At 40.0% G+C, this 24,464-nt stretch overlaps 1 protein-coding gene across 2 annotated transcripts in view; it reads left to right on the top strand.

Annotated features, from left to right (window-relative positions):
• MCPH1 (microcephalin 1) overlaps positions 1-24,464 on the top strand; it is a 240,709-nt gene that overhangs the window by 24,763 nt on the left and 191,482 nt on the right. For both annotated transcript variants that reach the window (XM_010381383.2, XM_030937575.1), the window contains exons 4-8: positions 562-649; positions 5,134-5,248; positions 8,016-8,159; positions 11,455-11,544; positions 13,793-14,965. In XM_010381383.2, coding sequence (XP_010379685.2) covers positions 562-649; positions 5,134-5,248; positions 8,016-8,159; positions 11,455-11,544; positions 13,793-14,965 — 1,610 coding nt within the window. The remainder of the gene's footprint in view (positions 1-561; positions 650-5,133; positions 5,249-8,015; positions 8,160-11,454; positions 11,545-13,792; positions 14,966-24,464) is intronic.

Genomic DNA, 24,464 nt, shown 5'->3' with positions numbered 1-24,464 from the left:
AGGTGGACAGGAGAAATGGCAGGTCTGTCCACAGGGCAGGAGGAGGAGGCTTGGCAATGCGGAGCATTGGTTGCACACCCAGGCCTTGGGGCTGATGGTGGTGGTGTCTGGACAGAAAAACAAAAACAAAAAGGACAACCTAATTTTGGAGGAAAGAGATGTCCTCTGACTTCAATTTCTTTACATCCCTTCTACCTCTAAATTGTCTGTGTTATGGCTTGTTTACTATTAAATGATCCATTTGATAGCATTTACTTATACCTTTATGAGTCTGTGCACTAATAATTTTGAAGTATGCTACAAGTCAAAAATTGTTGCATAAAATTGTACTTCCTTTACCTGCCTCTTGCTTCTCTTATACTTACACACCGGATAGAGATGATTTTGGGAAGTTTGATTTATACTGACTTTTGTATTTGCTATTGTATTTATTTTTTTAAAGTCTGTTAAAATGACCTAGGTATGGATTTCTTAAATTGCTAATACATGTGCAGATTTAGTGCTGTGTCAATGTATAATAGAAACAAATACTCATTAGACTACCTTAATTTAATTACACAGATGCAGGACAGCTGGAGCACACATTGATGAATCGTTGTTCCCTGCAGCTAATACGAATGAACACTTACCAAGCCTAATTAAAAAAAAAGTAAGTACATGATTTCAATGTAGATAATGGCAATTAGGAATTTATTCATTTTTATTTTTTATTTTTAGAAAATAAAACTTCTAGAAATATGTTCAAGAGTTGTCTTAAGTATGCTATTGATGATATTATTCATTTCACATAGCGTTTTTTTTGTGTGAATTACAGAGATTGTTTTATCCTATGACTTCTTTGATAGCGTTTGTAGGAAGTGGAAGAGACTGTGGTTGGCCATGGGAAAACTAAAAGGTGCCAAGAGACAAGCAAACGTTTAGGTGCTTTGGTAATTACTTCAGAATGAAATGTGTTATATCTATAGTCAAAATACCTGCATTCTGTTTAGCAAGAAGAATCTCAAAAGTCTGATGGACGTACATCCAAGTGTGCAAAGTCATTTATGAGGAAAATCTGCTGTACAAATACAGTTGTCCTTCAGTATCCACAGAGGATCAGTTCCAGGACCCCCACAGATACCAAAATCCACTGATGCTCCAGTCCTCTATATAAAATGCCATAGTATTTGCATGTAACCTACACAGATCCTCTTGTATACTGAAGAAAAAATTGTTTGTAGAGATGGGGTCTTTCTGTGTTCCCCAAGCTAGTCTCAAACTCCTGGCCCCAAGTGATTCTCCCGCCTCAGCCTCCCAATTGGGATTACAGGCGTGAGCCACTGCACCTGGCTCCTCCCATGTACTTTAAGTAATCTCTGTATTACTTAAAATACCTAATACAATGTGATTGCTTTGTAAATAGTTGTTATACTGTATTTTTTTTAATTTGTGTTAATTTTTTTTGTCTTTTGAATATTTCCAGTCCTGACTGGTTGAATCCATAGATCTGGAACTTGCAGATACAGAGGGCAAACTGTAGAGTTAAAGATATTGCTTTCGTTTGAGATCGAATTCACATTTTAACCACAACCTTTTCAGCTTTCTATTTCTAATTGTGATTTCTTTATCTGAGGAGAGTTTACTCTGAAACATCACAGCCAGTTTGTTTTCACATGAGAGTCTCTGTTAGAGGGAGGATTTGATGACTGTCTCCAAACTGAACTTTACATTTCCTTTAGACTAGAGGAGAAATAACTGTGGACTTCACATTTCCTGAAAACAGTAAATGATATTTCCCCACTACATTTCATCTCAGACAGGCCATAGTTTGCCCATGCAGTGATGGATGAACTTCCTTCAGTCTTACCTGATTATAAGTGAAAAAGTGTTCAGCAGTCTCTGGACTCCCTGTGACATGCTAAAATCAAGTGTTTATTGTAAAAACACATCAGTAGTACATGCATATTTTCATTGTAAAACATTTAGTAAACACAGACATCTCTTTGATTGCCCTCCCTCAAAGTAAGCAGCTTTCAATTTGATGAGTATCCTGGGTGGCATTTCTTCAGTACATTACACACATGTACACACACATGCATGCTTGACATGAAGGGGCTCTGCTATCTTACGTGTATCGTCTGGTGAGTTGTCTTCTTTTCCCCAGTTAACAATATAGTTTTGACCATTTCGTGTCAGCAGCTTTGACTCTACTCAGTTTTCTGTATTGCATTATACATTGTGACTGTGTTTTTCCGGTATTCATGTACTTTTAGTCACTGTCAGTTTTTGCTAAGTATATTACTTATGCCACATATTTGAGTTTATTTCTCCAAGTCAGATATCTAGAGATAAAATTACTGGGTCAGAATACATACACATTTTGATTTTAACAGTTCCACCAATCATGTACAAGATGACCTATTTCTTGGCCAGATACAGTGGCTCACACCTGTAGTCCCAGCACTTCAGGAGGCCGAGGCTGGCAAATCAGTTGAGGCCACGAGTTCGAGACCAGCCTGGCCAACATGGCAAAACCCCGTCTCTACTAAAAATACAAAAATTAGCCAGACCTGGTGGTGCACACCTGTAATCCCAGCTACTCAGGAGGCTGAGGCAGGAGACTCGCTTGAACCCAGGAGGTGGAGGTTGCAGTGAGCCCAGATCGCACCACTGCACTCCAGCCTGGGCGACAGCAAGGCTCTTTCTCAAAAAAACCAAACCAAAACAAAACAAAACAAAAACCTATTTCTTGATACTCTGACTAGTATTGGATATTACTAATCTTTTTAATTTTTCCTAACCTGAAGCATTAATGACTGCTCATACACTTTACCACTTTAATTTTCATGTCTAAAAACCTTCCCTTTCCTTCTCTTTTCCAAATGTAATTGCAAATTAAACCTGACTTGAGGCCTTATTCTTTTGGGTCTTTGAGGAGGTTCTGTGCATCTGTCTCCCCCCTCACCCTCTGCCTCACCCTGCTGCCTGCCTGCTGCCTGCCTGCTGCCTGCCTGCTGCCTGCTGCCTGCCTGCCCAGCTTGCTGTTCCTCAAGCATGCCAATCGTGTTTCTGTTTCAGAGGCATTGCATTATCTGTTCCCTCTGTCTAGAACATTCTTCCCCCAAAATCCATACACATGACCCGTTTTCCAGCCTCCCTATGGCTTTGTGCAGATGTTACTTTCTCTGTGAGACCTATCCTGCCACCCCTGTTTGTACCAGCAATTCCTTCCCACTTGTGCCAACTATGCGAGTCTCTTTTCATCTGCAATGCTGACTGGCTCCTCCTAACACACTGTAGTAATGTGGGCAGTTTGATGGAATACAGTTGCTAGAGAAGATTCACAGGACCCCAAAATAACAATGTGTCCAATCTGCACAGTACCTGAGAACCAGGGAGCACAAGGTGGAGCATCTTCTTGTATACTGCTGGCCCTGAGCCTATATGAACCAGCCCCACTGGCGGAGCCTCCAGGCAAATCCATCGTCTCACCAATCATAAACAATGTTGACAGGCCGGCACAGTTGTCCCCAAACTTCCCGGACCTGTGGCTATAAAGCACCACTGCCTAATTAGTACATTTTGTGTAGTGCAGGTACTTTAGTGAGAGCAGTGCAGGCCGGTTCCAAGCCTGTTGAAATGAACCTCCCAAGACACATACAATTTACTTATTTATTATGTTTATCTTCTGTCATTCCTTACCAGCATACAAGGATCTTTCTAGGTTGCAAGACATATAGTCATGTTTTTTGTCAATAAATGAGTGAATAACTAACAGAGCAAGATCTCAGTATAGGCATTAGCCTTAAATAGCTAAAAGAAGTTCTTTCTGTAAGGCTGAAGCAAAAGAAGTTAGCTTTTACATGGGTAGCTAGCTCCTTATGTAAGCGCGTTTGGGCTGGCAGCTTCAAGCTGAAAACCAAGGAACCTAGACAGATGACATAAATTTCCCTGGGGTCCTGTAAGAAAGAAGTCAGGCATAAAAGTGTTAGTAGGTAAAATCGTTGTGAAGTTCAGTATGTGTATTTGTGCTGATGGCCGGGCTAAAGATGAGAAGTCAATGGGCAGTTCCAAGAAGAGAATGTGGGTAAGGCTGGGACTGTGAGGTGTGTTTCAAAGGAAACATTTCCCCTCTCTGAAGATGGTAAGAGTAGAGTTAACCCAAGACCTTCCCGTGGATATCAACCTGGGGTTTCATGTGTTTGTAAGTGTAGTTATAGTTTTGGGGTTTTACTGGCTGATTGGAGCTCCTGGGATTTAATGATAGTAGGGCAAGAATAATAATGGTTCTTTTCTTTGGTAATTATAAAATAAAAATTGTTTTCTTACTGCGTCATGGTCTTGCAGGAAGAACGATGTGAGAATAGTGCTACCAAGCAGGCAATGGGCTTGCTGCCCAACCCACATAGAGTCCAAGATCATGCCACTTGCTCTTGAGAAAAGAAAGGCTTTATTGCAAGTTGCCTGGCAGGGAGACAGAAGGAAATGCTCAAATCTGCCTCCCTGAGGTGGGGGCTCAGGCAGTTTCATAGGCAGAGAAAACGAAGTGTGATCTGATTGGATCTTGCAGCGAGGTGATGCTGGGAGGTGTCATCTGACTGGGTTGTGTCCCAAGGTGATGCTAGGGCTCAATCTGATTGGATCCTAGATTATGCCATCAGGTGTTTACTCCTTAATTTGGCCCCCGTTCCTTGGTCTAAATGCTTAGGTTCCACCTGTGGTTACATGCTTGGTTCACCTGGGCATGCGCAAGTGACATAACTTGCCACCTCTGGGGCCAGGGCAATTAAACAGTTCACCATTTTGATACACAAAGTTGAACTAGATTGGGCTGGTTTGGTGGTAACAATAGCAAAAAATCGAAAGAGACTGGCTAAAAACTTTCATGGAAACTAAGAATACTAGGATCATGACAATGTCTCACAAAGCATAATACAGAGCCTTTTATACAGTCTTTTAAATTCTGTCCATTTTCTTTATACTTGCACAAAAAGAAATAAATATTGCCAATTCACATACAGTGCAAGAAACACCTCTTTCAGAAGTTTTTATTATTGATGTTATAAAAGGTATCAGAAATGTATGCGAAACGGCTTTTTCTCCTGTCTTAAGCAGTTGCAATACAGCATTAATTTTTGTGTTCTTTTTGCACAGCGCAAATGTATGCAGCCCAAAGATTTTAATTTTAAAACACCAGAAAATGATAAGAGATTTCAGAAGAAATTTGAGAAAATGGCTAAAGAGCTGCAAAGGCAAAAAACAAGTCTAGGTAAGCTAAGAAATACAATACAGTTCTTTGCATTTGTGTCCATACACCTTGTTTAATTTGCATGATGACTGGTGGTGTTCAGGATGAGAGAGCTGATGGAGACTGTCGTAGCTTTACTCTAGGAAGGAGAAGACAAAATGTCAGGAGCCTGCAGGGAGACTTGACTGGGAGCCAGAATAGAGCCATGCAGCTGAGCTAATCGACCACAGTCTTAACCATTCATCAAGGTGGTCGAACTTTTTATTTTCAGGAATGATTTCAGAAGAAAAGCAAACTTTGGCTAATAAGCCTTATTGAAATAAATACCTATTTATTTCTTCTTTATATATAACTTTGTATTTTTACCTAATTGGTAAAAATTTGTTTTGTTACCCAGAATAGGCAAATCTTAGATGATACATTCTTTTAGTGATTTGGAAAAATATTTTAGAATATTATGTGTTATAACAAGATGTCTTAGAAAAAATATATGTATTCTTATGTATATATTCTTAAGTAATATTCTTATATATAAGAATATTATGGGCTGGGCACGGTGGCTCACATCTGTAATCCCAGCACTTTGGGACGCTGAGGCGGGTGGATCAGGAGGTCAGGAGATCGAGACCATCCTGGCTAACACGGTGAGACCCTGTCTCTACTAAAAATACAAAAAATTAGCTGAGCGTGGTGGCGGGCACCTGTAGTCCCAGCTACTCGGGAGGCTGAGGCAGGAGAATGGTGTGAACCCAGAAGGCGGAGCTTGCAGTGAGCCGGGGTTGCACCACTGCTCTCCATCCTGGGTGACAGAGCAAGACTCCGTCTCAAAAAAACAACAACAAAAAAGAATATTATGAAACATTAAGATACTTTGTATGTTTTTGGTATTTCTCTTTTGCCTTTTTCACTGTCCTCTAAATTCAGTATTTCCTCCTAATTCTGACACACCATTGCTACAGATAAGCAATTATGGTCACTAGAAATAGAAAGCATTAATTCCTCTAGTTTTTGTTTTCTTTGTTTTAATCTGTTACTATGTCACAAATTCTCTATTCTGTGTTTTGAAATTATTCAAATAGAATTGTCATGATTTATTTTATTTTATTTATTTATTTTTTTGAGACGGAGTCGTGCTGTGTCACCAGGCTGAAGTACAGTGGTGTGATCTCAGTTCAAGCGATTTTCCTGCCTCAGCCTCCCAAGTAGCTGGGACTACAGGCGTGCACCACCACACCCAGCTAATTTTTTTATTTTTAGTAGAAATGGGGTTTCACCATGTTGGCCAGGATGATCTCAAACTCTTGACCTTGTGATCTGCCTGCCTCAGCCTCCCAAAGTGCTGGGATTACAGGCGTGAGCCACCACACCCGACCAAGATTTATTTTAAATCCGTGATGATAATGCGACAGAATTGGGTAGAGCAGTTAGCCTACGTAGTGCTGCCACATAACTTTCCAGAAACATGGCCTGCATCATTTATTTCATGCTCAGCCCTCCCGCTGCCTCTCCTGGTGTGTGTCCGTCCTTCCTTCACACCAACTGTCTGGTCTTCATTGAAGCTCAAGCCAGAAACACGCAATCGTCCTTGACATCTCGTCCTTCCTGACACTAACTCCCATCAAGACCATGGCCCTGCTTCTGAACTAGTTGTTTGACTTCTGTTTTCTCCTTCCCTGCTCTCTCCCCTGATGCCTGGATCATCCCTCCTGCACCACGGGAGCCACTCCTTACCCTGCCCTCCACTCTGTCCTTACAGTTCGTCTCTGTGCTGCAGTCACAATGATGAAAACCTTAAATAAGAAGGACATCCCCTTCCTGGTTTAAAATTTCTTGGTATCATCCCAAGGAAAAATATTCAGGATAAAATCCTGTATTTAACATATTCTCCAATTTACTAGGTCCTTTATGATCTGGCCTCTCCTAGCCTCATATCAATATTACACATTTTCCTATAGTTCTTTATACTTTTGTCACTTTGGCCTTCTTTCCTATGTCAGTGACAGTGTATTTGAAAATATTTTGACAACATGGTAATGATAGATACAAAATTTTCTTCTTAGACCAAATATGTATCGTAATTAAAAACCATACATATGAAGTATTAATGATTCAACTAATGTACATTTGTATATTGTCAGAACTACAGTCAGGATTATTCAGGCTTAAGAGTTGCAAAGGAGAAGATATTAAATGATTCTTGGTATTTTTTTGTTGGGAGTGAGTATGAAAGTACTGAAGGGCTCCTTGAGCTTATGCAAGGTAGCCTTCTAGAAAAAAAACACAACTGCACCCACACAAAACGAGCTCATAATTTCATGGTTCTGGGACCATGCTGATCCCACTTAATGCAGTCAGGTTCATGTCTGAGTCTGTGAGTGTGTGTTGAGGGTAGGAGCGATGGTTCATGGGGGCAGTTTCCGAAAGCTGGGACAAGAAACAGAAACCAAATTGCATTCCAGCTTTGCAACTTTTGCCTTCTGTGTCTCAGTCTTTGCTTTTAAGTGGGGTTACTAGTTGGGGTTTGGGTTTGATGTTGGATGCACTAATGCATATATTGTTCTTAGCACAGTACTTGGTGAGGGCAGTTGCTCAGCAGATGTGAGCCAGCAGCTGTAGCAGCAGCGTCACTGCCTGTGGAGGTGGTGGGGGTAGAATATTAGCAGAAGTAGGTAATGATGTTGAAAGGGAAGAAGGAAAACGGGGTGTTGGGGGTTGTTCCTTAAAAGGAGTCATATTGAAGTATGAAGGCGCATTTTGATCTTAAAGTGGATTTTTTGTTTGTTTTCAGATGGTGATGTACCTATTCTCTTATTTGAATCTAATGGTTCATTAACATATAGTCCTATAATTAAAATTAATAGTAGTCACCACAGCGCAATGGAGAAGAGATTACAAGAGATGAAGGAGAAAAGGGAAAATCTTTCCCCCACCTGTAAGTAATTACAATTTGTAAAATGAAAATTATGCAAATAGGTGATTAAATTATGGTGGAAAGCTTTTTTTTTCTTTGCCTAGATATATATATATATATATTTTTTTTTTTTTTTTTTTTTTTTTTTTTTTGAGGCGGAGTCTTGCTCTGTCACCCAGGCTGGAGTGCAGTGGCCGGATCTCAGCTCACTGCAAGCTCCGCCTCCCGGGTTTACGCCATTTTCCTGCCTCAGCCTCCCAAGTAGCTGGGACTACAGGCGCCGCCACCTCGCCCGGCTACTTTTTGTATTTTTAGTAGAGACGGGGTTTCACCGTGTTAGCCAGGATGGTCTCGATCTCCTGACCTCGTGATCCGGCCGCTCGGCCTCCCAAAGTGCTGGGATTACAGGCTTGAGCCACCGCGCCCGGCCGATATATTTTCATGTTTCCTGGTAGCAACAAATTTTGACCTATGTCATGACTCGCTTTGTTTTCCAGAAAATGTTATGCATCATTAAGATTTTTGAAGTGTGTGTTGGATGTATAGTATTCTTCAAGTTTAAAATCCTGTTTGTTGTAGCTCGTTTGTAATTTCTATTACCTTTGGAATTTTTTCTTTGTTTCTTTAAAAAAAATGAATCTTTTTTTTTTTTTTTTTCTGAGATGGAGTTTTGCATTTGTCACCCAGGCTGGAGTGCAGTGGCGTGATCTGGGCTCACTGCAACCTCCTGAGTTCAAGTGATTCTACTGCCTCAGCCCTCCGAGTAGCTGGGATTACGGGTGCCGACCACCACTCCTGGCTAATTTTTTTTTGTTTTTTTGTATTTTTAGTAGAGATGGGGTTTCGCCATGTTGGCCAGGCTGATCTTAAACTCATAACCTCAGGTGATCCACCCGCCTCAGGCTCCCAGACGGCTGGGATTACAGGCATGAGCCACCGTGCCCGGCCATGAATAGTGCCTTTTGAAGGAATTTGCTTTAGATTAAATGTATCTAATGAATCAGTTTGTTTTTCATTATTTCTTTTATCTTTAAAATTTTTAATTACTGAAGTGTAATTCAGCACATTTTAATAAAACATTTAACAAAGTAGCTAATAGTAAAAGTTCATCTTGATACCCACCTAATGATACTCTTCTACCTGGGGGTAACCTGTATTTTAAGTTGATGTGTTTTTCCAGATCTGTTTCAGATATCTGTGTATACATGAAAAAGATACAGGTTTGTTTTCTGTGTGGAGGTGTAATTTTCTGTTTTACCTAAATTAGATGATGACATATGTATTATTACCCACTTTGTTTTCTTACTTAGGAGTATCCTGGAGGTTTTTTTGCAGCTTAGTTGTTGTAGACCTATTTTTTTTAAGATGTTTTAAGTAGTCTGCAGCTTTGATATTGACTCACCTATTGGTGGATATTTTTTCCCACTTTTTCTTTATTAGAAATCGTGCTGCAGTTTTTATTCTTTTTTTAACCATTTAGTTTGGTTCTTATTTTTTTATTAAGCCATTTTCCTTTCTCTGGACATAAGTCTTTCCAGCTTCCCACCCCGACTTTTTACTTTTAAAACCCCTGCATGCGCCTATGTGAATCCTTATATTTCTGAGTACTTCATGTATTTCAATAATATTCATACATGCAGAATTTGATTTTTTAAAGATATAGAGAGTCTCACTGTCTTGCCCAGGCAGGACTTGCACTCCTGGGCTCAAGTACTTCTGCCTCACCCTCTCAAGTAGCTAGGAGTACAGGTGTGTGCCACTACCCCTGGCTTATTGATAGATATAGTCAAATTATCCTTCAAAAGATTTGGGCCATTTTATTGTCATCAATTGTTTATGAGAATGCCCCTTTCTCCATACTTGGAAAACTGAATGGCATTAGCCTGTAGCCTTTTTCAGTCGGAAGCTTGAAAAACTGGATCTCTTCTTTAAGTTACTTTTGATTGGGAGCAAGTTTCAGTGCCTTTTCATATTATTGATGATGACTTACTGAATGCAGCTTGTAATGTTATCAACTATTGCCTCCCTTAATTTTACGTCCTTTGTCCATCTATATCAGTTAAGATTAGTTTCGGCTGCATATAACAAAGAAAGAAAAAAACCAATGACTTACAATCGATAGAATTGCCTTTTTCTGTCTTGCCTAGTTCAGAAGTAGGCAGTCAGGGCTGGGATGCCATTCCATAGTGTCTTTAAGAAAGCAGGTTCCCATCTTTCTGTTAGGCTTGCCTGGCTTTTCTTCCAAAATGTGTGTGCCTCCCAGCTGAGCCATCTCCCTTTGACAGCCTTACCAGACGTCTATCCAATATTCCTGTCTAATTCCGTTGGCTGGAATGTGGTCATATGCCAACCCCTTTTGCAGGCAAGACTGAAATGTAGTCTTGACTGGGATGCATTGCTATACTGATAAAATCAAAGTTCTGTTGTTAAGAAGAAGTGAGAATGGATATTGAGGAAGAGAACTAACTGTGTCCCAGGTAGACATCCAAATTGTTTTAATGTGCAATTATGCGTATAAAGTAATTTGCCTTAAACTTTACTTTTTCTGTTACTTTGCAGTGTTAATCCTGCTACTTCACTGCATCCAGCACAGTTTAAAACTTAACGGAAAATTTTATGTGTGCTTCCCTTCTTTATCTTGGTTTATTCTCTTTTTGGCTGAAGTTTTCTCAGAAAAGTATCTTTTTGAGTCGCTAAAAAATATCTTTGGATATGAGATCCAAACATTTATTTTGTTTCTTGACTATTGTATGAACAGCCCTTGAAGATAATACTTAGGACCTTATTTGTTAAGTCATTGATATCCTAAGTGGTTTCTATGAAACCTCTAGGAGTTCTCAACCCAGCACAGCTGACAGTTGGGTCTGGGTAATTCTTTGCTGGGGGCACTGCCCTGTGTGTGGCAGGAAGCTCAGCAGCGTCGCTGCCTCTCCCCACTAACACTAGCAACGTACCCACTGCTCTCCCTCACTGGCAACATCCACAAATGTGTCCAGACATTACCAGCTATCTGCTGGGACCCCACGTCAGCCTGGTTGAGAAGCAGTGCTCTAGTTTTAGAGGTAACTATGGTGAGCATCCTTGAAGAAAAAGCCAGGATTATCAAACAACAAGAGTAAAATAGACTGGAAGTGTTCACTTAACTCTGTTGAGCTTCTGATTAGATTTAGGCAAGTTGACTTTAAGATCCCTTCTAACTTTGTGATAATAGGATTTAACAGAATTACCTATGATTAATAGAAGGATTTCCTGCTGGCTTCATCTGCTAAAAAATACTGACACTTTATCTAATGCAGTGTCTTGGTCCTGTTTTTAGCTTCCCAAATGATTCAACAGTCTCATGATAATCCAAGTAACTCTCTGTGTGAAGCACCTTTGAACATTTCACATGATACTTCGTGTTCAGGTAAATTTTTTATTTTCCTTCCTGTGATATATTTAAGTTCTGATTTAGAATTTCATGTAGCAACGTCTGATGAGTAAAATAATTAGTTAAAACTAGAACTTCTAAATTTCCCCCTGAAATTAGGTATTATAATAAAAATAAGGTGTGAGTTAAACTTCCTTTTTGGTTCCTATAGGTTTTTTTCCCTAGGCATTTGCTTTCTTGCTACAGAATCCATTGCTCATTTAAAAAAATTGTTGTGGTCGTATATGAACTAATCTGTATGCAGTTTAAACTACATAGAACTGAGGTCAGAGCTAAGGAAATGTTGTTTCACACAATGTCTAATTAGCACAAGGAACATGTTAATGAACGGGGTCAGTGAAGTATGTAAAGATCGTCAATCAATTGAGGAGCTAAATAGAGGATTCCTAATTACAAGCAGAAAGAACATTGGTAAGAATTAATGCAATTAGTTACATGTTATGCACATACATATTTTTTAATGTGGGAGCCCTTGTGTCACTTAGGATGATAATTGTTCATGGTCATTTCTTCTTCGTACCAATTTCTTACAGTTTTCTCACCTAGCCCCCAGTAGGGCCCAAATAAGTAGCAGCGACCCCTAGAAGTTCTGTGTTCGAAAGTGCTTGAGATGTTATAGAATATTTATTATGAAAGCCACAGCAATGACAAAGCACAAGACGGCATCAAGATATTAAAAGTTTAAACCAAAGCCTCTTTTCAGTGCAGGGTTAATCCTTGTACTCTCACCTCTGTGTGCTGGAATTATTTACCCATTTCTCTTAAACAGTCTCCATCTTTTTATTTTATACTTGATACATTTATTTCCTAGAAGTTGGAAACAAGTGATAATAATGGCTAACACTGATTTCATTTTTGTTGTGTTGTAGGCACTCCTCTAAGTGTCTTACTCACTGTTTAGCCTTCAGAGGCAGGTTCCATCAGCATCCCATTTTGCCAGTGAAAAACCAGGACACAGAGGTCAAACAGCTTGTGCAAGGTCATGTGGTTTGTAGCTTCTAACTTAGGCAGTCTGACATCACAGTTTACACTCTTAGTGACATGTCACATTGCTTCTCGGGTTTTTGAAAAGTGTGATAAAACGTAAAGCAATTTTAGATGCTGAATAAGATATATTCAGCATCTAAAATTAAAAGTGACCTTATTTCCAACTACTGCCTTGAAGACACACATGGTGCCTCCTGCCCACTGGGCTTCCCTCCCCTCCCGGGGCACAGTCGGAAAGGAAGCTTTGGTGGTTACCTATGTTCTTCCTTTTTAAAGCAGAACTTTAGTGATTTCAGTCAGAGACTTATAACACTTATGTTACCTCCAGATTTGAGTGATTTCTACAAAACACAGGCCCTCCACCAGCAAGTGCTAAGCCCCTACTAGGGCAGCCAGCACAGGACTACAGACTTCTTTATATTCATTCCAAAATGAATAGACCTTTAGTAGCTGATAGCATAGTGATGGGCAGACACCCACGTAACCACGGGGCAGTATGATGCATGATGCTGTGTAGCAGAGGGGGCAAGGCCAGGGAGACCTGGCAAGGGCAGTGGGAGGGTCCCAGGGATGTTGACAACCCAGGTGGGTTTTGAAGGATGAATTGTATTTACCTAGAATAAAGTGTGGAGGAAAGGGCAAGGCCCGGAGGGTACAGAGGAGTACAGAATTTTCAGGAGGTAGCAGCAGCTTAGCATTACTCTCAGGAAATGAGTAAGCTATATAAGAGTTGAAACATGAAGACCTACCAAATGGCTCACTTTTGTATGTAAGTGTCATACGAGGACTTCACTGGAAGACAGGGAAGGTAAAGGTGAGCTGTGTTCATTGAGGGAATGTTTCACACAAGACTAGAACTTTCCCTAGACCTTACAGCAGTCATTCTTAGGTTTTAGAATTATTGATCTCCTGGAAAATTTAGCGACAAACTATGGAAGCTCTTTGGGGAAAATGTGCACATGCATATGGAAATTTGCCTAAAATTTTTAGAAGTTTGTTACCCCTCTTCTCTATCCCCACCACTGTGCCATACACTCATCAAAGCCCAGGTTTTCTAGTTAAAAATACTGGCCTAAAATGTACTCTTAAATGGAAATGAGAAGAACCCAAATGTGGTTAATAGTCTTCTTAACTAATAGCTGTACTTTAAAAGTAATGTTTTATTGGTCAACTGAAAATTGAATTTAGAATAATTTAAACCACTTTTAAAAGTTAGCTCTCCGTTAATGTTTTCCAGATGAATCCATTGCTGGCTTACACTCGTCTTTTGATGATCTTTGTGGAAACTCAGGATGTGGAAATCAGGAAAGGAAGTTGGGAGGATTCATTAATGACACTAAAAGTGATATGTGTGTTTCTTCACTTGTATTGAAAACAAATAATATTCATTCATCACCATCTTTCGCTCACCTTGATAAATCAAGTCCTCAAAAATTTCTGAGTAATCTTTCAAAGGAAGAAATAAACTTGCAAAGAAATATTGTGGGTAAAATAGTCACCCCTGACCAAAAGCAGGCTGCAGGTACGTCTCAGGAGACGTTTGAAGAGAAGTATCGTTTGTCTCCTACGTTGTCTTCAACAAAAGGCCACCTTTTGATACATTCAAGACCCAGGAGTTCCTCAGTAAAGACAAAAAGAGTATCATATGGCTTCCATTCACCTCCAAAGGAAAAATGCAAGAGAAAGAGGAGCATCAGGAGATCTATCATGCCGAGGCTGCAGCTGTGCAGGTCAGAAGGCAGCCGGCTGCGCATGGCGGGACCTGCACTCGAGGCTCTTAGCTGTGGGGAGTCTTCATATGATGACTATTTTTCACCTGATAATCTTAAGGAAAGGAATTCAGAGAATCTTCCTCCCGAATCTCAGCTGCCATCAAACCCTGCTCAGTTCAGCTGCAGAAGTCTTTCTAAGAAGGAGAGAACAAGCATATTTGAAATGTCTGATTTTTCCTGCGTTGGTAAAAAAACCAGAACAGTTGACATTACCAGTTTCACAGCAAAAACCATCTCCAGTCCTCAGAAAACTGCAAATGGAGAAGGCCGTGCAACTTTGAGTTGCGTGACTTCTGAGGAATCCTCTGCCCCTGAAGAAACCTTAAGGTGTTGTAGACAGGCTGGGCCTCAGCAGAAAGAAGACGCATGCCCAGAGGGCAATGGCTTTTCTTACACCATTGAGGACCCCGCTCTTCCAAAAGGACATGATGGTGATTTAACTCCTTTGGAAGGAATCCTTGAAGAAGTGAAAGAAGCGGTTGGTCTGAAAAGCACACAGGACAAAGGTACCACTTCCAAAATATCAAACTCCTCTGAAGGCAAAGCCTCGAGTGAACGTGAGCCACATTCTGTAGTTGACTGTAGCGTGGAGAGGTCTGCAGAAGAAAAGGAAAACGTACCCGGAGGATACAGTGGAAGTATGTGAACCTCCTTTTCCAAGTCATCTTTCTAAATAAACATGTAACAGTGCATCCATAGTTCAAATTTATCACAACTTTTTCATAACTTACCCCCAGTTTTTACTTAAAGAATATGCATTTGATCATTCCAATGATAAACTCTTAAGGAATAGATAGATGACTTGCTGTCTTGTGGAACTTCTAGACTTACTGATCAAGTCTGTTATGAATCTGTTTCTCCAAGACTTTTCCTTCTTATAGGTCAAAAGGATAAGTAGTCTGTAGTATGAATAACTGAGGGGAGTGAAGTCTTTTTCTTTGTTCCATTAGAGTCTTGCGCTGCAGCGTGTGTAAAGATGCATACAATAAAGGGTTTTTTAAAACCTAGGTTCTTAATAGGCTATTTAAAGAAATTAAGGTAGCTTAAGCCATTGATTGTATCAAAGAGGAAGTATGAAAAAGTACATTTAGAAATCCGTTATCAATATTGATCTTTGAAGAAACTTTGGTCAGTGTTAACTATGAAGAAACATTTTTAAAACATTTTTGCTCATTTGTAACAGTCCTTGTTTGACTTGTACTTATTTTGCTTGAAGCATCACTTGAAAAGATTTATTCCTATTCATAATTTAATTATAACTCTAATAATAAACTATATCATTGTAGCAAAAGTCACAACAATAAAAAATTTTGCACTTCACAGTTACAAGCACAAATAGGTTCCAGCAACCAAAATTGAAGAAATCTTAAACTTTGGCTGTCTTTACCTAAAGATTAGGTTAAATTTTGAGTAAGAACGCATTCACTCTGCGTGATTTCTCTGCTCTACGAATGTTTTACCTGCCTCTTTGAAGGTGGAGAAGTCACAGTAGGGTTTGAAATCATCACAGATGTGTTACATACCTTTTCCTTGAGTATACACTCCCCAAAACTGTTTCACAAAAAGAATGAAAATACTTTTGTGTATTTTTGGCCTGCTATTTATATCTTGGTTTTCTGAACATATATTAAATTTGACAAGAAACTGTGTTTTATGTTCCATTAGCCTTAGTATGTGTTTTCAAAATATTTATTTTAAAATGTTGACTCAAAAGTTAATATAAAACAATAGATGTGTAAAATTCTTTTGGTAGTTAAGAATATCCTGTTCTGAAGTTTACATTCTCCTTCTTTCCAGTTTTCATCTTGTGTATTTTTTAAGCTTTTGAATAATAATGACATGCAAATGTAAATTAAGTGGCAAAAAGCTGGTAGCAAACAGTATGGCATGGCCTAAAATCCCCATGTTGTCGGGAGTGTGCTAGTCCTCAGAAGCAGGTGTGTTTTATGTTCTAGAACGCTGCCCCTGCGTCGACAGCCTCCGGCGGTGGGAGTAAGTAGAAGGGGATGAGGGGCCAGCACTAGTTGACCCATGACACCGTGGTGGAGATGGAGAGGTTTTTTCGCTCAGTGGTGCAGGCCATCAGGCAGGAGTGTCCAGACAGGGCTCTGGTGCAACTGTGTGCCCTAGCGTTAAGAGGATCTTCTAGAGTCATCTGCCTTACTTCATGCCATTACAGAGAGATGGGAAATCATTGGGTTCTAGGACATAAAAAGACTTAACATGTTGGCTAGCCTAAATCTAACCCTTTTCTTTTATAGTAATAAAGAGTCATCAATGTTTTAAAATGTCCACTATCAGCCCCCTGGGACTCAGGTAAACCAATTCTCTTTGGGAATCTGCCTTACAAGATGAAACCATAAGGCCTTCAGTTTCAGTGTCAGGGATGCACACTGTATACCTGGTGAAATTATGGAGGAGTGAAAACTTCTGTACAGCAAACTGTACCTCCAAATCTTTAATGTTGAAATAAAGGGCTTTTTTCCATTTCTGTTTTCAGTTCACTTTTACTTGTTGCCATTGTCAATATCTAAGATAGAGTGTAAAAAAGGTTTCAAAAACAAGTTACAAAGAGCTTCAGTACATTAGTAGAATGGGAACTGAGGGAGAAACAATTTTGGTTTTGCTTTGTTTTTGTTTTTTGTGTTTTGAGAAGTAGTCTTGCTCTGTTGCCCAGGTTGGAGTGCAGTGGCATGATTTTGGCTCACTGCAACCTCCGCCTCCCAAGTTTAAGCAATTCTCTGCCTCAGCCTCCCGAGTAGCTGGGATTACAGGCACCCATCACCATGCCCAGCTGATTTTGTTTTTTTTTGTTTTTGTTTTTTTGAGACTGAGTCTCGCTCTATCACCCCAGGCTGGAGTGCAGTGGCCAGATCTCAGCTCACTGCAAGCTCCGCCTCCCGGGTTCACGCCATTCTCCTGCCTCAGCCTCCCAAGTAGCTGGGACTACAGGCGCCCGCCACCTTGCCCGGCTAGTTTTTTGTATTTTTTGGTAGAGATGGGGTTTCACAGTGTTAGCCAGGATGGTCTCGATCTCCTGACCTCATGATCCGCCCGTCTCGGCCTCCCAAAGTGCTGGGATTACAGGCTTGAGCCACCGCGCCCGGCCGATTTTGTTGTATTTTTAGTAGAGACAGGGTTTCACATCTTGGCCATGCTGGTCTTGAACTCCTGAACTCGTGATCTACCCACCTTGGCCTCCAAAAGTGTTGGGATTACAGGCGTGAGCCACCACACCTGGCCAACAATTTTGTTTTCTAAAATCTTTAAAATCATTAATTCTTTTCTTTTTTACTTTTTTATTCTCTAATTTTATAAACAGTACACAGATACATTCCCATTGTAACAAAGATTGCTAAGAAGACTAGAATTTCCATCTTCTCACTTGCCTCTTTTCGTTAGTTCACTTCCTAACTAATGAAAGTCATGGACCCGTTGTGTCTCAGGTGTTCTTCAAGTTTGTGGGGACAGCAGAGAATGAAGCAGCGTGCACCCTCATAGAGGAAGACAAATAGTAAATAAGTGTATAACAGTGTCAGCAAGCAGTTAATGATAAAAAGAAAAACCATAGTGCATTGGCTAGATAAGGTGACCCATGAAGGCTTCCCTGAGAAGGAGACATCCGATCACAGGCCTGGGGAGGGAGAGGGAGCCTGTGACTCTGTCAAAATCCATGTTTCAGCTGGAGGTAACAGCAGGAACAAATGTCATGATGGAGAAAAATGCTTGCAGGAACAACAGGGAGACCAGTACAGCAAGGACTTCCTGAGCTGGAGGAAGGAGGTTGGAGAGGGGTAGGAGCCAGAGCTTTGGGACCTTCAGTGTCTGACAAGGTGGGCAGCTGTTTTGTTTTGAAGTGTGATGAGAAGCCGTTGGGGCTTTGGAACAGGGGAGCAACCAAATCTGATTTAGGTTTTAAATGTAACCCTGGACACTGGAGAACAGACTGGGTTGGAGTGTTTGTCTGCACGAAGCAGTCACTGTCCACAGTTTAACTTCCACACATTTCTTGTGTGTGTATGTGTGTGCCTATAAGCATACAAATGCAAATAGGTATTTTAAGATAATTTTTTGCATACATAGAATTATATTGCCTTAAAAATTGCTTTTTACAAAAGCAATATGTCATATTTACATATTGGTACCAGTAAATCTTCATTTTTTAATAGAGTATATATGTAGGGTCAGCACAATTTTTTTGTAACAGGTCAGATAGTAAGTTCATTAGGCTTTGTGGGCAAAGAGACCAAATCGAGGTATGCGGGTACTCATGTAGATGATTACATAATGAGAAAAAGACATTTTCTACAAAATTTTTATTGACGAAACTCAAATACGATTTTTTGTAATACAGGTCTATTAATGAGAAAAAAATAATTTGTGGGGGGGAATTATAACATTTCATTTAATTGGAGTTCAGACTGAGTGTTCACATCAACATTGATTGCAAATGTTTATTAAGGCTGATATGTAATAAGATAGATTTTACTTATTTCACTTTTGAAAATGCCTTTTCCCACAGACAGATACTGCTGATTTGATGTCAGTCCACAAGCAGATAATTTGCATTGAGGATCTTCATAGCTTGGAAAACACTGATGGAATTCTCTTAGATTCTTCTCTCGATGCCTGCCTCTTAGCATGTCCTTATATTGCAGATTTATCACTTGCAATTGAAAAATAGGTTGAAGCTCCTCAATTGTGCAGTCAAATAGGTTTTGAAATAAGAAATTCCGGCCAGGCATGGTGGCTCACGCCTGTAATCCCAGCACTTTGGGAGGCCCAGGTGGGTGGATCACTTGAGGTCAGGAGTTCAAGACCAACCTGACCAACATAGTGAAACCCCATTTCTACTAAAATTACAAAATTAGCTGGGTGTGGTGGCACATGCCTGTAATGTCAGCTACTTGGGAGGCTGAGGCAGCAGAATCGCTTGGACCCGGGAGATGGAGGTTGCAGTGAGCCGAGATCGTGCCACTGCACTCCAGCCCGGGCAACAAGAGTGAAACTCCATCTCAAAAAAAAAAAAAAAGGAAATTCCCTTTGCTCTTGCACTCAGTCTGTTGTTGTTTTGAGATAGGGTCTCACTCTGTCACCCAAACTGGAGTGCAGTGACATGATCGCAGCTCACTGCAGCCTCAGCCTGCTGAAGTCTGGGCTCAGGAAATACGTCCACAGACAGCAGACAGTTTGCGTGGGAATGGAGATCTCACTTCTTGTTTTAACCTTTGACAGCACAAGAGAGAATTGTTGTTGCTTATTTGTGGAAATGTGTCCCACCTTCCTCTTGGCACTGCCAATCATAGCTCTTCAACCACCGGAAGTCAGTTTGAATTGCCAAGTAGATAAAGCCGATTGGTCATCCTGAACTAGTGCACAGCTTGGCACCTACTTGCTTTTCACTAATGAAGGAAACACAGTGGTCCCATAGGTACTGTGTGTTCACTAGCAAAAGCAGAAAAGTCCTTCCCACACCCCACTTATCCATGGGTTTGATAGATTTTCTTCTTTGTTGTGTTGATGGATTTTTACATGTCAGCACCTTGTACACATGTGTTGTGAGCTAATCTGAGCAATTTGGTCATGTCCAACTACCAGGGTCTTGTTCATCGATAATAGTCAGAAGTCGTTGGAGGTTGATGATGGTTAACTACTCTTCTACCATCTATCTACCTGATCTTGTTGAAGGCAAGTCTCAGAAAGACATTTATTAAACATTTATTGGCAAGCAGTTAGGAAGCGGTCCACAAAAGTGACCAATATGCTAAAGGCCTAGTTCTCTGTCCTTTAGTGGAGTGTCCATACCTTATCTGAAAGGTTTGCCTTGGATACCACCCCCAGGGATACCAGCCACAACTCATACGAGATGTTTATGCTCTGTTATATGTGGGTATTGGGTCCCCTGCAATATTTAAGGGTTCTTGAATCCATGAATCCATGAATTTAACCAACAGGAAACTATTTCTCACATCCATTATGCTGATTAACAAGCTGATGATATCACTGATGACCATTCATTTTTGTCATCCATTTTGGCTTTTAACAAAGCATCTAATATTGGTCTGGAGGATTTACAGGAGTTGGGGGGGTTTTTTGTTGTTTTGAGTTGGGTCTCACTCTGTCACCCAAACTGGACTGCAGTGACATGATCGCAGCTCACTGCAGCCTCCACTTACTGGCCTCAAGCAATCCTCCCACCTCAGCATCCTGAGTAGCTGGGACTACAGATGCAGGCTACCACACCTGGCTATGTTCCCCAGGCTGGTCTCCAGTTTCTGAGCTCATGCAGTCTGTCTGCCTCTGCCTCCCAAAGTGCTGGGATTACAGTTGTGAGCCACTGTGCCCAGCCTATGGTATAATATATTTTGTGAATTCTGAGCATTCCAGAGAAACTGTGAATTACTATTGTAGCAAATAAATAGATATACATATATTCATTAAGTACATTAAATTGTTGCACTTTTGACTCTTCAAATAATTCACAAGTGTACTAAGAACCCCCTTTCCCATAATGTGCCAGCCCAACTCACTGGGGCTGCAAAATTAAGCAATCCTAGCAACTTGGTGTGGGTTAGTCAGTCTTAACAGAAGGCTGTTGACCATTTAACTGTTTGGTTGATTCATTCATTCATTTACATATTCACTTTTTATCAATCAGATGTTTACTCCGTATCTACTATGTCCAATGTATAAACAGTGAGAGGCAAGGTCAATAGAAAGCTCTATCCCCTTGCTTTAAAGAACTTAGCTGAGTAGGGAAGGTACAGTCAAGATACTTTACACACAAGTATCAGGAAATTCAAAAGTCGGAGCAATTAGTTTCAGTGGGAATTAAAACAAATTTACACACATAAAATTGATATTGTAATGATCTCTACAATGATTACAAAGGATAAAATTCCACGTTACCTATTGAGTGTTGTTTCTGTCTTTTTCAGAGTGAACAAAGTGAACTTGATATTTTAATGGATGAGTATGAGTACAGTCTCTTGTTAGCGGGGTTTTACTTGTGTAGAACCCGTACAACTTGCATATATCCCAAAGGTATCTCTGGAAAGGAATTTTTCCTAGGTGTCTTTTAAGGTTCTTTCCAGTCTTAATATTTTGCATACTACATTGTAAAATAATTTCATATTCAAATTTTTGAAGCTTAGAAGAAATTTCTCATTGGATAATGTTAAGTGTATATTTTTACATGTTAAAATTACGGATTATTCGGCCTTCAGAAGCCTTTTCAACCCTTGTCTCTTGCATAGTGCCTTGTGTGAGTAAATACTAATTGCTTAAATGTATTATTAGTATTAGCGTCGTTAGTCTTAATTCTGTATCTTGGAAGTAGGATGTGGAGGAAAATAAATGTTAAAAATAAGAGTTATTTCTTCTGCTTTAGCTCTAGACAAAATTTGACACGAGCCAAGTTTCTCCTATAGTCTTTTCAATGTCCACTTCTTCATCTCTCCCTTTCCTAGTATTTAAGTTACCTGTGTCCTTATACTGTCTTGGCCTGGTTCTGGCTCCAAAGTGATCGTATTAGACATTTTCTTCTCTCTTTCCTGAGTATCAATACTTTTCCTTAATCTTGCTTATCTCTGTTGAGTAGCTGAAGGTTGTGATTTAACTAATTCACACTGAGAGGTGAATGAGTGACCATTTACTAGCTTTCATTGATGTGTTTGCATTTCGTTGGTATTATTAGTCCAAACTAATTTCCAAATGCTGAAATTTCAGATAACTGAAAGATAAAAATGTGGGGGCTGTCAGATTCATTTCTGTATATGATCATTTTGTGAAATCGAAGTCAATGAATTGTGTGTGTAATGAGGTTGGGAGGAAAATGAGAGAGGAAGATACATGCTTTCACAGGGAAATGCTGTGGACCGAATTGTGTCCTCTGACCCCCACATTTATTTATTGAAGTTCTAACTCTCAATGGGATAACATTTGGAGAGGGCGATCTTTGGGAGATAGTTAGGTTTAGATGAGGTCTTAAAGGTAGGAGCTTCATGATGGGATTAGGACCATTATAAAAAGACACCAGAGAACTGGCTTCCTCTCGCTATGCCATGTGAAGACAGCAAGAAGGTAGCCTCCTTTAAGCCAGAAAGCGAGCCTTCACCAGAACCCGACCATGGGGGCACCCTGATCTCGGCCTTCAGGCTACCCAATTTATGGTATTTTGTTGTGGTAGCCGAAGAAGATAGACATTCATCCAACCGGGGTGTGTTGGAGGAAGAGCAGCTAAAGGGTGTGTGTTAGTTGGAATTTCTTGGAGACATTCAAAATAGATGTCCATTAGGTAGTTGGATATATCCAGCCATACCTCAGCTGGGAGGTCTGGACAAGGTACAGAGAATTAAGTCTCTTCAGTAATGGATAACTTTATGGGCAGTGATGAAATCACCTTGGGGAGTGAGAAGGGAGCTGATGACAACCCATGAAAAAACCACACTTAGGAGCAAACATGAAAAGAGTCATCCAAGAAGTGGGAGAGTCAGGAAAAGGAGAGTAGGTGTTTGTTTACAGACTTCCAGCCAAAAATGGAGTCCAACAAATCTTTCCACAGATGTTTTCAGAAGTACTTTGCACTCTCAACTGCTTTGGGTTTACTGAGGTCATTGTTAAAACACACTGGCAAATTACTGTGGCAGAGTTTATGAAATGTTTTAAATAACCATTAATAAATCATTTACTTAGATCATTTTTTGACTGCAGGATTTGTGAAATTGTGAAAACATTGTTAACAGTATCAGTCTGTCTTGAGTTTTTAAAGATTGTGTTGCATTTCCTAGAACTTTATGTCTATAAGATGCTTTAGAGCCTGTCTCGTTGTTCGGCAAGAACTGAGGCAAGTGGCTGTTACAAAACTTTTGTTGATTACACTAGGAAGCTGCAAATTTATTCATGTTTCAATAACAGAGCACTGCATCCCAAATTATATCTCTAGTCCACTGCTTTTCTGATTTTGACACACTCATGCTTCAAGTAAATATTATTATTTAAAAAGAAAAATAAGTGCATAGTAGATACAATTAATAATTATAATTATTTTTAATCTTAAAAATGAAAAAGATTGCATTCATATTCTACCCTAGGGGATAAAGTGGGCCTGGGAGAAAAGTCAGTGCACGTCAACCATAAAAGATACCTGAGGAGGTACGGGATCAGTCAGAATGTGACTGGTTTGAGTCTCCAGGGGATTCAGTATTAGGGATTATGGCAAAGAGTGTAGATTGGTAGGTTTGTGGTTTAGAACTGGACCTTAAAATCTGTCCAGGGCCCAGGCTGCAAATAACAACTAGCTTGAATTCAGGACAGTATTAACATTTTTATTCTGCATCCTTTTTCACTTAGATAGGACCCTGTTTTTGAAAAGAGTGACAGTTTTTACCTTACAGTCTCCAAACTTAGTTATAGCTGGCTTTATAGCATTTTATCTGCAAAGAAGTCTTTCTTATGTTATATGATTTTTAATTTCTGAGGGCACTGATGTTAATTTCACCTTGCATTATATTTATTCGTCTATGTCTACATTGTCTGTTGGGTTGTGAGCTCCCTAAGAGGGGGACTATATCTTGTGCATTTTGCATCTCCAGTGGGTAGATCATTAGCTATTTGTTAATCATTAGGTAATCAACAATGCAGTTTAGCTATCACCTGACTGGCAGGTTCTAGTACTCCCTAGGCTGCTACATAACTTTTGCATCAAAGTTTGCATTTATACCATTGAGACCATGTTATGGTCCATGTTAGCTCCTCCTTCAAAATCCCATCTAAGTCATAAAGTAGGCAAACTGTTTGAAGGAGCAGGAAGGGTGAGAGTAAGAAGCACCCTCTGAGGCAGTAGATGAGTCAAATCAAAGTACACATTTCACACTTTGTTGTGGGTTATTTAGGTCTACACAGGTTAGCATCTAAGGAAACCACATTTCACTTGAATGAGTATCCTTTTGGTTTGTGTGTCTTCATGGCAAGACACTGGTCTAAGGTGGAAACTTGGGGGGAGTAAAATCATCCATCATTTGTAGGTTGAAGCCTGAAGCTCTGTACTGAAGACTAATTTCTAGAAAATCTCAAACTGACCCCAAAACTTAAATTAATTATTACCTCTAATATGGAACTGCCTACTCTGAAGAGCTG

Source organism: Rhinopithecus roxellana, chromosome 9 (assembly GCF_007565055.1).
Source record: "Rhinopithecus roxellana isolate Shanxi Qingling chromosome 9, ASM756505v1, whole genome shotgun sequence".
Classification (NCBI taxonomy): domain Eukaryota; kingdom Metazoa; phylum Chordata; class Mammalia; order Primates; family Cercopithecidae; genus Rhinopithecus; species Rhinopithecus roxellana.
The sequence above is the reverse complement of the archived record's forward strand: the minus strand, read 5'-3'. Positions and strand labels throughout refer to the sequence as shown.